Source organism: Carassius auratus, chromosome 22 (assembly GCF_003368295.1).
Source record: "Carassius auratus strain Wakin chromosome 22, ASM336829v1, whole genome shotgun sequence".
In the NCBI taxonomy this organism is placed as follows: domain Eukaryota; kingdom Metazoa; phylum Chordata; class Actinopteri; order Cypriniformes; family Cyprinidae; genus Carassius; species Carassius auratus.
In genome coordinates, this window is record NC_039264.1 from 9,678,630 (window position 1) to 9,692,661 (window position 14,032).

Consider the following 14,032-nt stretch of genomic DNA (forward strand, 5'->3'; position numbering starts at 1 on the left):
GAACTACAGCCAACAGCAAGAGAGGTCAGGAAACCAAAAGCCATCCTGCTACATTGAATGAACAGCAAACACACACTGGCAGGTATCGAAGAGCATTTCTCCGAATGAGAAAAACAACACCTGTCCCTCCTCTATTAGTTAGAGCCAGATTTAATTACTCTATCACTAGGAAGAAATTGAAGTGTCAGAGACACAAGTAATGTAAGAGCAGGCATCATTTTACATCACTTTTTTCAAGATGTGTTTTATATGTTCAGATTTCCAATGTTCCTGTTAATATTCTCATTTAGAGACATGGTTTGAAAGTGCCTTTTTGTTTATTCAGTAAACCACAATCATTTGTGTGTTGTATGTCTTTACAAATAAGGCTTTTATTTTGAAGCACATACTGTATAAAATATTTTTGTTTGAGTTTATTTTAGCATTTGTTTCTTGTCCTCACTGATCTGTGATGCTTAACATTACTTCAAGTCCACTCCTTCAAACACATAATTTTAAGGGTCCAAATCATGCTCTGACTGATCAAGACATGCACTAAACATGTTTTTATGGAGTCCTTGAAACTCACTCAGGTTAGAGTTCTGGTGACATCTCGTGGACGTTGGAGGAAGTCGCCCAATTCTATTCATAACAAGTCAATTTTTAATTTGAATTACAAGACAGATCGATTACTGAGATAAAGTTAATAGTAAATAGCATTCAGCCGGTCATGTGTTCTTTATATAATAAAAAACATTATTGACACTGTTGTTCATGTATTTTACATACTATAAATAAAACTGCTTGACTTTTCTTATGGAATGTGATTTTTGATTCGGCTCTTATTCACTTCCGCGCCACGTTGTTATGAAATGATTGGTCTATCATGCCGCGTGTGCCATTTTAATGGGGGAGACCATAGCCAATATTAACTGTTAATCCATTATGTTGTTTATAATTAGCGCCATGACATATAGTGTCATACATCAATTCATTATAAATTACTCTTCGATCGTTTAAAAGATGTTGGCAAGACGTAAAATCTTCTCTAATGTAAGGCAAATGTCCGTAGATTCCCCGCAATAGTGGCACGGTCCATTGACCCATGACGCTCTAGTGGCTCCACCCCCTCTCTGTCTCGTCATCACTGTACGGAACTGCGCTCTGTTCATCACATAATATTACAGATATTAAATCTGTCAGATCTAAACAACGGATCAAACTAAGAATAGAGATCGTCTGTGGAAGTGACAGCTTTGTTTTGTGGATCATTTGAAGGTAATACAATCAAACCAGTGTAGCAGGTGAATCGTTTACTGGGGGAGTTTATCATTAAATCATATGAACACACGAGCTGTTCAGTTTTACTGATATAACGTTAACGTTATATATATAACAGCTACAGTAGTGTGTAGAAAACATCGTTATGCGTTTACTATTACTACTGATGCTAAATAATAGTTGTTGATTAATAATAATAAGTTGATTGTGAAGGAAAAGCAGCCAACAAGTGTCCAGAATACATGGGAACTTCTTCCAAACTGTAATCTAGACCAAACAAGAAAGAGAGAATAAAATATAAGATATTTTGTCCTAACATTAATTCCAGTTGTGTTAGAATGATGTGTTCATGTGTCCAGACTTGATACAACATCACAGTCTTGTTCGTTGTTCAGAGATGATTTTCAGGTATTACAGGTGTGCTGTGTGGGTGTGTTCTCACGGGACATAAAGAAGGTGTCATTATTTCCCATTGTGACATTCAATACTGTCTGAAGCCCTTTACAAACACTCATATAATGAGGATTGTTGCAGATGTTTCTCATTTTGTTTCTCAGGTACCGTATATAAATCTCTGCACCTGATGCCCATCTGCGCTGCCAGCGTCCCGCTCCAGTGACCCACAATGAAAGCTCTGATCCTGGTTGGTGGCTATGGCACGAGGTTACGGCCGCTCACCCTCACCGTGCCCAAACCTCTGGTGGAGTTCTGCAACAAACCCATCCTGCTCCATCAGGTGGAGGCTCTGGTCAAGGTAGCTCACCAGGACACCTTTCTGTACATTTGTGCCTTTTCTGATTGATTTACAGCCTTATAATGATAATGTGTGGTGTCTCTGTGGTCAGGCTGGAGTCCGTCATGTGATTTTGGCTGTGAGTTACATGTCTGAGCTGTTGGAGCGAGAGATGAGAGCTCAGGAGCAGAGGGTATGCTTGTTGTGTTTAACTCGTTTATTATGTTTCATGTTTTTATGTGGTGAATATCAAAAATCATACGGTCTTATTTGTGATTTGCACAGCTTGGAATAAAAATCTCCCTTTCACATGAGAAGGAACCTCTAGGCACTGGTAGGTGAACATTTTCATATTGTTTTATGGTGCTCTTCAGTCACTTTTGACAGAAAAATATTCAGTTTTTAATTTTTTGGGAATGGAACAAAACTTGGTGACTTATTTCACTTGGTATGTGAACACAAAAAAAATTGAGGGCATGATTCGAAAACAAAATAGTCACGCTTGTTGTCTATGGTCAAAAATGAAATTAAAAGAATGGAAGATCAATAAAAACACAACAATTCAGAGAATTGTGTATACAATATACAAATCTGCCACAAAAGACAATGGAGACAAAAGTGCACAGCAATGATGGGGTGAAACTCTAAAACATAATGAATACAAAACTAACACACACACTTATACACACACACACACACACCTATGACCTGGTGTGGCTGTAACACAGCCAATATGTAAAATAAAAGCTTTAATTCAACTACAATGCAATAAAAAGTAGACTACAAGGAAGGGGTTTTACTTTAAAACATCAAGATGCTAAACAGGCACACCCACACCCACACACACACACACAATTATACACACTAAAATGAATTGGTATGGCTATAACCATATAGCCAAAACGAGTCAGAAAACCGAAATAAGAGGTACAAATCAGATCATACCCAGAGGGATTAAACTGTGATAAAACAATCCTGTTAAATTTTACTACATTTTTATAGAATTTAAATGTTTTGTGTAATAAAATGCTTTCTCTGTGTTCAGGTTTGACTGTAGCAATAATCATTCAAAAACTGAAATGCTTCAAATCAACATTTCAAAACCAATACATTAATAAAAATCTAAACCATTAAAAAAGCTGTCTTTTAGCATGTAGAAATATATATCCAAATGCCACAACTTAATAAAAATAAGTATTTATGTCTAAAAACAATTAGAGAATTTATAGGCCTTTTATATTGAGCTATATAGGAATCTGTGGGCTTGCAGATGTTTTTCTTATTTTACTTCCACCAGATGGCACTAATCTGGTTTATGAAATTGGATTTTACAGTCATTGACTCTATTTTAACATGAAATACTGCATTAATTGAAAAGTAACAAAAATATATTCTACATTTTTATTTTTATTATTTTCAATGGGCAGAAATTGTTCATAATTATTGCATATATAACAAAAATATATTACATTGATTTTACTGGGGCAAAAAAAAAAAGTTTTATTTTAGGTATCCAGTCACTTTTGACTGAGAAGATTACAGGTATGACTCCCAAATGAGGAGCACAAAAGGATTAAATAAATGCACAAACACAGTCAGTGTGGAACCATAAATCTGATGTATTTCTCTCAGCGGGTCCTCTGGCTTTGGCGCGAGAGCTGCTGACCGATAACGAGGAGCCTTTCTTCGTCCTCAACAGTGATGTCATCTGTGATTTTCCCTTCGAAGACATGCTGAAGTTCCACCAGCAGCACGGCAGAGAGGGCACCATTGTCGTAAGAAACACACTTTCCTGTGAAATCCCAAATGTTGTGAAACCACTGTCTGAGATTTAGATTGTGCAATGCTGAAATATGACTTAACCCCATAGTCATAGTCTATCTTAAGGAGCTTTACAGCTCCTTTCAGTGGTATAAAACAAGTACATTTTTTTATTTAACCTGCCTCTCTCATCTCTGAAGTAATATTTGACCCAATATTACTCACCTGTTACTCACTTACTGGGATTGTCTGGCTGATGTTTCAGGTGACAAAAGTGGAAGAGCCATCTAAGTATGGTGTGGTGGTGTATGAAGGAGACACCGGACGAATACACCGATTTGTGGAGAAACCTCAAGTGTTTGTCTCCAACAAAATTAATGCTGGGATGTACATCTTCAGCCCTGCCATGCTGAAAAGAATCCAGGTTTGACACATACACCATCTCAGAAAAATACATTTTATATGGAATTTTCAAAAATAAAATGAAAATACATACAGTATTGCTTATAGGAAGCAATCTATGGTACATTTTTTGCATTTGGATGGGTATATTTCTCCCCTCAAAATCAAATTACCATAATGTAAAAAAAAATGCATTCTCATTGTTCTGACTTTATTGAGATTTATACATAAAATCATTGAATTACAGTTTTAACTGTAGTACAGTATAAGATTACTTTAACCTGTTAGCCAGCACCCCCCATTATGGGACTCACAGCTGAAAGTGCTCTACCTAACTTATAATTGTAACAGTTTCCTACTAGAGTGTGTTACAAACATAATTTTGGTGTCTTTGGAAAGAAGACCCTTTGAGCTTTACTTTTTCTCAACCAGATTTGATAATGCTCAAAAATATTAAAAGTTATATACACTGTGTGGCCTGTTAAGCCCTGCTTAGGGCTGTGACAGAGATTTGTGTGATACAGTATCTTAGGTCAGTTATGCGAGTGATATCTTTCAGGGAGAAGGACTGTTTTCTTTGTGATTCCAAAAATATTTACTTGCATCACATTTAACTTGTTTTCATTTTGCTGAAATGTTTAACCCTTTTCTGTATTTTGTACTCAGTTGCGGCCCACTTCCATTGAGAAGGAAATATTTCCTGTGATGGCTGAGGAGGGACACCTTTATGCCATGGAGCTGCAAGGTAAAGGATCACACAGCTTTCACCAGACACGGCTGATTAGGAGTCCTCAAATACAATCATTCATTAGTATTTATTACAAATATTACCTCCTTTTATTGATATTTTATATATCATTTGATATAAAAAAAAAAAAACAAGGAAATCAAAAAAGTACATTTGTGAAATGTTGCAATTAAAAAAAAACTGTTTTCTATCTTGATATATTTTAAACTATAATCTATTCCTGTCATCAAACACTATGACTGCAGTGACCCTCTGATCTGGATACAGACTGGATCTGGAGGCTACTGTGACCTTGGAATTATAGAGAAACAGACTAATTTTAGCGTAGATGCCATTCTTCTAATGCTGTAGCAAGTTCATCGGGTGTTATGGGAAATGTTTCCGGTTCCGGTTTACCTAATTAATGCAGCCTAAAAATCCTTTAACGAATTTGGATATTAAAAGCATATTAGTTTGTTATGTGTATGCCAGGTTAAAGAGATGGGTCTTTAATCTAGATTTAAACTGCAAAAGTGTGTCTGCCTCCCGAACAATGTTAGGTAGGTTATTCCAGAGTTTAGGCGCCAAATAGGAAAAGGATCTGCCGCCCGCAGTTGATTTTGATATTCTAGGTATTATCAAATTGCCTGAGTTTCGAGAATGCAGCGGACATGGAGGTTTATAGTGTAACAAGAGCTCATTCAAATACTGAGGTGCTAAACTATTCAGGGATTTATAAGTAATAAGCAAGATTTTAAAATCTATACAATGTTTGATAGGGAGCCAGTGCAGTGTGGACAGGACTGGGCTAATATGGTCATACTTCCTGGTTCTAGTAAGAACTCTTGCTGCTGCATTTTGGACTAGCTGTAGTTTGTTTACCTTAGCATGCAGAACAACCACCCAATAAAGCATTACAGTAATCTAACCTTGAGGTCATAAATGCATGGATTAACATTCCTGCATTTAACAATGAGAGCATAGGCTGTAATTTAGATATATTTTTGAGATTTGAGATTATTTGCAGTTTTACAAATGCTAGAAACGTAGCTTTCTAAGGAAAGATAGCTATCAAATGGCACACAAATGTTTTTTTTTCAGGATTTAGCAGTAAGAAATTACTCGTCATCCAGTTTTTTATATCGACTATGCATTCTGTTAGTTTTTCAAATTGCAATGTTTCGCTGGGCCACAAAGAAATATAGAGCTGAGTATCATCAGCAAAACAGTGAAAGCTAACACTGTGTTTCCTGATGATATCTCCCAAGGGTAACACGTAAAATGTGGACAGTAATGGCCCTAGTACTGAGTCTTGAGGTACTCCATACTGCACTTGTGATCGATATGATATGTCTTCATTCACTGCTACGAACTGATGGCGGTCATATAAGAACAATTTAAACCATGCTAATGCACTTCCATTAATGCCAACAAAGTGTTCTAGTCTATGCAAAAGAATGTTGTGGTCAATTGTGTCGAACGCAGCACTAAGATCCAATAGCACTAATAGAGAGAAACAACCACCAACAAACAGAACACAACTGTTATTAATAAGTTGATGTAAACTTTGCTGTTTGCATCGGTTTGGCATATACATATATAGAGAAATGTTATATATATATATAAGATTCAATAATCTTTTTGGACCAAGACTGAATAACATGGTCTCTTCTTTACTCCAACTTACATGCTTTTCATCACAGTTTGACATTTTGATTTTCCATCATAAGCTATTTCTCCTTGACACATTTGGTGTAATTTGATCCAGTTGTGATATGCATCATATAGTTACGAAACTAACAGTTATAGTTGTTTTGTTAATTTTGTGTGTTTTAGGTTTCTGGATGGACATTGGCCAGCCCAAAGACTTCCTGACAGGCATGTGCATGTACCTGCAGTCTGTACGGCAGCAGGCCCCCGAGCGGCTCCGTACCGGGCCAGGCTTCCTGGGAAACGTTCTTGTGGTGAGACATGCTTTTCACTCCAAAATATTTATTATATGTGACCCTGACCACAAAACCAGTCTTAACCCTCTGGAGTCGATTAACGCGTATACGCGTTATGAGGCATTTTCTCCTGATAACCCCGAAAAAGAACTTAAATTACACTTTCAGTTTTGATCGTACAGATAAGAGCAATACATCAAACGAATCTGTAAAGGGTCTACTTTTATTTGTAGACAGACATAATAACAACAAAACTTTGTGCATTTATAAAATAAAGATTACAAACAAGGTGTGGTGTCTGCAGCCTCTGTCTGCGCTGATCTTAATTTACAAATGTGTCATTAAAATGAACTGTAACTCAGTGAATACTCAACAAAGAGAAACATGACAGAGATATATATAGAAAGCCTGACATGTCTACTTTAGGGCTGCAAAGAAATATAGAGCTGAGTATCATCAGCATAACCATGAAAGCTAGCACCATGTTTCCTGATGATATCTCCCAAGGGTAACATGTAAATCGTGAATAGAGTAATGTCCCAAGTACTGAGCCTTGAGGTACTCCATACTGCACTTGTGATCGATATGATACCTCTTCATTCACTACTACGAATTGATGGCAGTCATATGAGTACGATTTAAACCATGCTAATGCACTTCCACTGATGCCAACAAAGTGTTCAAGTCTATGCAAAAGAATGTTGTGGTCAATTGTGTCAAACGCAGCACTAAGATCCAATAAAACTAATAGAGAGATACAACCACGATCAGATGATAAGGTCATTTGTAACTCTAAGGAGAGCAGTCTCAGTACTATGATACGGTCTAAATCCTGACTGGAAATCCTCACATATACCATTTTTCTCTAAGAAGGCATATTATTGTGAGGATACTACATTTTCTAATATCTTTATAAATATATCATTATAAAATGTAATCATCAGGTTTTAGCCAGGTTTCTGTCAAACAGAGCACATCTAGATTATGATCAGTGATCACATTATTTACAAAAAGTGATTTTGAAGAAAGGGACCTGATATGTAAAAAGCCAAGCTTTATCATTTGTTTATATGTATTGCATCCGGTTTTTTATTAGTTGATCCTCAGTTAAATTGTAACTCTTAAATTGGTTTGCACTTTTTTAGTATTTTCTAGTTTGGGGAACAGACACAGTCTCTATAGTGTGATATCTAGGTGAAAGAGTCTCTATGTGCTGAGAATTAACTGATTTCTGTGACGTGAGGCAGCTAGCAGACGGTGGGTTTAGCCAGTCTGTCTGCTTCCTGACCTGGGCCCCAGTTAGTCAAGTATGAACTCTAAGACTATGGGCCATATTTCAAGAGAGAAGAGTGGCGCCACCCCAGGAGGGATGAAGACCATCTCTTTTCAACAGTTGTCTATGAAACCTATGTTATTCTGCGGGCACCATTTAGACATCCAGCCATTGAGTGATGACAATCTGCTATGCATCTCATCACCACGGTAAGCAGGGAGGGGACCAGAGCATATTACAGTGTCTGACATCGTGCTTGCAAGTTCACACACCTCTTTAAAGTTATTTTTGGTGATCTCCGACTGGCGAAGTCGAACATCATTAGCGCCGGCATGAATAACAATCTTACTGTATTTACGTTTAGCATTAGCCAGCACTTTTAAATTTGCTAAGATGTCAGGGGCTCTGGCTCCCGGTAAACATTTGACTATGGTGGCTGGTGTCTCTATATTCACATTCCGTACAATAGAATCACCAATAACTAGAGCACTTTCATCAGGTTTCTCAGTGGGTGAATCACTGCGTGGGGAGAACCTGTTTAATGTTTTGATCGGAACAGAAGAGCGGTGTTTTGACTACGATGCCTCACTGTCACCCAGTTGCCCTGCTGCGGGGGCTCTGTTGTCAGAACCGAACAATGTACAGGAATCCCTGAGCTAGCGCATCCAAAGCCATATCTAGAGCCCTAACATTCTTACTGTCCTCAATTAAAGTTTGGATGTGTGTCTCTAATTCTAAAGAAAGCCTAACTATTTCCCTCCACTTATCATCATCCACTCATCAACGACAGAGATAGATAAACTGTACATGTGGCAAGAGGTCCAAATAACAATAGCAGGAGAAGCCATTACTCACTGTGCTTGATGAAATATTCGTACCACAGTTGTTTGATGAACTGAGAGAGTAGCAAGAGAGAGAGAGCAGTTCTCATGTCAACATATACTGTGCCTATAAGTGTATTTTAAGCAGAATATGATGCATGTAATAAAAATATGACAAACTATAACCCCAACCCAGGACCCAACAGCGGTGATCGGTGAAAACTGTACCATCGGGCCCAATGTGACAATCGGAGCCGGAGTGGTTCTGGAGGATGGTGTGAGAGTCAAGCGCTGTACCGTCTTGAAGGGGGCACACATACGCTCCCACTCCTGGCTGGAGTCCTGCATCGTGGGATGGAGCTCTTCAGTGGGGCAGTGGGTGAGTTTCACTGTTGACAGAGCGCCACCTTTTCATTTAGTTTCTTCATAACAATTACAAAGGAGTTTTTTTATGAATAATTTTAGGCCAAGACTCAAGCTAATTATTGAAAGAATGACTTCTATTCAAATGTACAAAAATACCCTAATAAAAAATACACTTGTGTGTATTTGAAATGCATTTATTTCATGCTAAGTATACTACGAAAATGCATTTTCATATTTATGTACTTTTTTTAAATACACTACCAAACTATGGTATACTTAAATCTGCTACATAGGAACAACTAATTTTGTATTTAATGCACCATGTAAATCAAGTACTTAAGTAAAAATACAGATACGTGTAATAAAATAGTACTCCAGTAAAAGTACTAATTTTTCAATTTAAAGTATTTGGTTTTTTTATGTACTTAAGTAAAAAAAAATACTGATAGATAGATTTATTTAGCACTTTTATATAGACTACGTACTTTAATTTTATAATCATACTGCTCAAAATACATGGGATTTTCCCAAAATAACCACTATATGGAGTCAAGATATATTTTTGTTGTTGATATGGACTACGTTGACGAGAGTGATGTAGTAATGTTCACTGTGAAGCTTACACTGCGATGTACCTGAGAGAAAACAGATCTGACCCTCTGATCTTCACCAGTAAGAATAAAGTGTTTTCAAGTTTGTTGTTTTGCAGAACATCATAGTTATATATGACATGAGAATAAGGCCTGAAGTTTTAAGGAAAGTAATTTTAAGGAAAATCATTCATAATGATTTTTTTTCTTTCTCAAATCTTGTCTGTGGTGTAAAAACACCCCTGGTCAAATGCCCCCAGAGGGCATCACTTCCCAATTTGATAATTACTCTAGTTACCATGTTCTGAACATCACATCCTTTCTTTTCCCCCAAATCTAATCTATCTAGATGGTTGAATAAAAATTTAAAGGGGTCATGACATGGGTTTTTTTATTTTATTATTATGGTCCCCTAGGTGCAATTATAGTATTACTATAGTTAAAAAAAAAAAAACTTTTAAAATGTAGTGAATTATGACATTTTCCCACCCTGTTTCTCATCCTTTGATTCAAACAGTCTGTTTTGGGTTGTTTCCCCTTTAAGAGTTCAGTGTTAACGCCCACTGTTATGATTGGCTAACGACATTTGACGGAACATTTGCGGATTGAGCGTAACTGTTTAGTAGCGAGTGATGCATTCGAAGCGATGGCTCTTGCAATGATAAAACCTTATATGTTTGAGCCGGAATCAGATGAGGAATCAGAGGAAAATGAACCATCACCACAACAACGAAGACTGGATCAGCCCGTGTCCACATGGAAAGTGAAACTATTTTGAATTAATAAAAAAATTGTAACCCGAGACACTTGAAAACGGTTTATTGTTGCATAATTATTCTATAGTTTAATATGCTAACAGTTCAACATTATTTACCTAATTTCAATGAAATGATAGGGTGTACTGCGGACAAAAATGCATGCACAGGCCATATTTGAAGATGCAGCATTGATAAGGCAACATTTTTAATCTTCTATTACATGTAGGCCTACTAGAAAGGCGACATATTTTCAAGATTCTCTTATACAAATAAACTGCATCCATTTTTCCCTGACGTCAGGATCTTTCGGCAGCGTATTCAAAGATGTTGTTTGTCCACAGCCAGGAACAGCACATCTGCGTGGCATTGTAATTTTCCTGTACACAGACCCACTCGCTGTCCGTCGACTGAACACTTGTGAGGCGCGCAGCGCGACAACGATCCGAAATGAGCGTAGTTGTCTTGTGCTGGAGGCGGTCATATGCAAATGGTTGGAACGTCACTTCGCACCGTGACGTCACTTCTTACCATGGATCCAGAACGAGCTGTATTTAGAGCTTGATTAAATAAATGGCTCGTTTATAATGGGGAGGACGTCTTAAGCTATGAAACTTGCAGGACGTTTTAATGGTACAAAGACCTCTTATATTCCAAAAGATCAAGGCAAATTTGGTTTCTCATTTCATGACCCCTTTAATAAAACCTTTAATGTTAGGGCAGCAGGGAATTTGAACGTGGATGAGTTATTTTATTTAATCAGTGTTACTTACTCGTTTTTTTTATTTTATTTTTTTTACCTAAAACATAGCTCTAGACACTGATGTTGTCTGCATTCAAGCATTTCAGCGGGCTTATACTCTGAACAAAATTACAAAAGCAACACTTCTGTGTATTTGCCCCTATTTTTCATGAGCTGAACTCAAAGATCAAAGATTCATTTCTCTACCATGAGCCATAATGGGGGCAAAAACAAAAGTGTTGCTTTTATAATTTTGGTCAGTATAGATCACCCTTTACAGCAGATTTAGAACAGCTGCAATCGGATCATTCTACTTTGAAATGAATTGTTTGGTCCGATTTGTGAACCGATTTAAAAGGTTCATCAAAAAGAATCAGTTCATCCTAGAAACAGACACAGCTTCTGTGTGTTGGAGAACGTGATATATTATAAGGTGTAACAATATGTTTTATGAAATGTAGTGAAGTAAAAAGTACAATCATAAGATAAGCTTTGGAATGTAATGAAGTAAAAGTTACACAAAATAAAACCACTTCAGTAAAGTTCAGATACTTGATGAAGTAAAGCTACTCCGTTACTGTCCACCACTGTGCTGAACTACTGCAAGTATACTCAAGGTACACTTTACATATCTTGCATTTAAAGACCGATATTATTCAAATATATGTATACATTTAAGAAAAATATGTTGTTTAGATATTTATATACAACATAAATTATATGAATATAAATGTATATATTTAGAAAATATTTACATTTGTGTGTGTGTTTACATAATAAATACATTATAAATACATAATATGCATGTTGTATGTTGTTCATTTACATAAATATTCACATTACACACACACACACACACACATATTCTGTAAACCAAAACCTTTTATTTTGGATGGGATTAGTCGTTTTACAGCACTAACTGTTGGAGTATGTGAATGGGATTTATTCTTGTGCAAGGCTGCTTCTGTGCTCTCTTCTGTATGATTTATATGATGACGATTGTGTTGGACAGGTGCGGATGGAGAATGTAACGGTCCTGGGTGAAGACGTGATCGTGAACGATGAGCTCTACATCAACGGTGCCAATGTTCTGCCTCATAAATCCATCGCAGACTCTGTTCCTGAGCCGCGGATCATCATGTGAAGGACCCTTCACGCCCCTCACAAAGTGCCCGAGTGTGTAATTGCTGGATGACAGGAGAATCGACCACTGTGCTTTTAGCAGCGTGATGGGAATGGTGTTATTTGTGAAGAATCTGAAGTATGCAGTTACTGACTGTGGTTTTTTAGAAAGTGCTGCTGCAGGAAAAATCACATCTATAGGAGATGATCTCCAGCTAAAAGGCTGCACCACACATTTCTAACCTGTCAAGTGCTGTTTTTTGATGATTTCCCTCTGTCTGCATTGTGTTCCCTATTACTGACAATTAGACTAGGATTCACCTTGCTTTTGTGCATTTTGTTGATTTTGAGACAGTAGTATGCTGTCTAGTTTGTATTCATTTCATTGTGTTTTTCCATTTATTAACAGGGGCATGTAACGCTTTCAGGATAAAACTCGGTGCCTGTAGAAATAATGAGAAGTATGTTTATGTATCAGATGATGCAAAAGCTGGTTACTGTAAAGTTGTAGTGTGTACTAAATTATGCAAAGCATTTTTTATTCATCGCTCAAGGAAATGTGATGGTTACAATCTGTGCAGATGAACAAAGGATGAAAAAGACATTTAAGACTTATGAAGTGATGTCTGTACACAAATGTTGTTGATGTCTTTCCTATTATATATATATAAAGAAAGAAAGTTATATGAAACACCTTTTACCTGTGTCCTTTTAGGATTTTAACATAAATAAGACAGTAATGTTTCATTTTCGTTCTTTTTTCTTAATTATATACATAGATTCCTTGAAATGTATGTGTCATTTCTGATATTTTGTAAAAATCCTCCCATAAATATATCAAAAATTATGTTTTGATTAGTAATCTGCATCGCTAAGAACTTAATTTGAACAACTTTAAAGGCGATTTCTCTTGGATTCCAGATTTTCAAATAGTTGTATATCAGCCAAATATTGTCCTAATTTCAGATTATGTATAAATCTCAATTTCATCAAATTCACACTTAAGACTGGTTTTGTGGTCCAGGGTCAAATATGGGCTGTGAAAACAGGGTAGTAGCACAAAGCTTCTATTTACTTCAATGGGGAAAGACAAACATTTACAAACTGTGTGCTAAAATTGCAATTCAGGAAAAATCTCTTGACAGCAGTGTCTGGTAACATACATTATACTCAGACTCAAACCTTTTTGGCATCTGAACTTCTTTCACCTATTATATTTTTATATGAAGTACTCCTAAGATTTTAAAATAGATATTTTAATAATGAAGTAGCACATTTGCATGTTAACGGTTCTCTGATGGTGTTTAATGGTGATATGACATGCAGGTACATACATTAAATTTTTCAAGTGTTTTATTTTAATTTAACATTTTTAATGATTTAAATAATTTGTATCTTTTCATTAAACTCACAAACCCCCTGCAGTTCCTTCACAAAGCCCAGTTTGGGAAACTGTTACACAATGTAATCTTTAATGTACTTCATTTTGTTATTATCATGTTTAAATCAATGTGAAAATCTAAAAGTAGTCTGA

General features: G+C 36.5%; 1 protein-coding gene across 1 annotated transcript; it reads left to right on the forward strand.

Annotated features, from left to right (window-relative positions):
* Positions 1-1,107: 1,107 nt before the first annotated feature.
* gmppb (GDP-mannose pyrophosphorylase B) lies at positions 1,108-13,250 on the forward strand. The gene is made up of 10 exons (XM_026197622.1): positions 1,108-1,257; positions 1,818-2,014; positions 2,106-2,186; positions 2,279-2,327; positions 3,626-3,768; positions 4,020-4,178; positions 4,823-4,901; positions 6,720-6,847; positions 9,120-9,302; positions 12,389-13,250. The coding sequence occupies exons 2-10, from the start codon at positions 1,886-1,888 to the stop codon at positions 12,518-12,520; spliced, it is 1,083 nt and encodes a 360-aa protein (XP_026053407.1). The 5' UTR covers positions 1,108-1,257; positions 1,818-1,885; the 3' UTR covers positions 12,521-13,250.
* The last annotated feature ends 782 nt before the right edge of the window (positions 13,251-14,032 follow it).

Coding starts and splice junctions, on each gene's coding strand:
- gmppb (XM_026197622.1), top strand. CDS start 1,886: ATGAAAGCTCTGATCCTGGTTGGTGGCTATGGCACGAGGTTACGGCCG. Junction 2,328..3,625: donor GAAGGAACCTCTAGGCACTG/GTAGGTGAACAT, acceptor TATTTCTCTCAG/CGGGTCCTCTGGCTTTGGCG. Junction 4,179..4,822: donor CCATGCTGAAAAGAATCCAG/GTTTGACACATA, acceptor TTTTGTACTCAG/TTGCGGCCCACTTCCATTGA.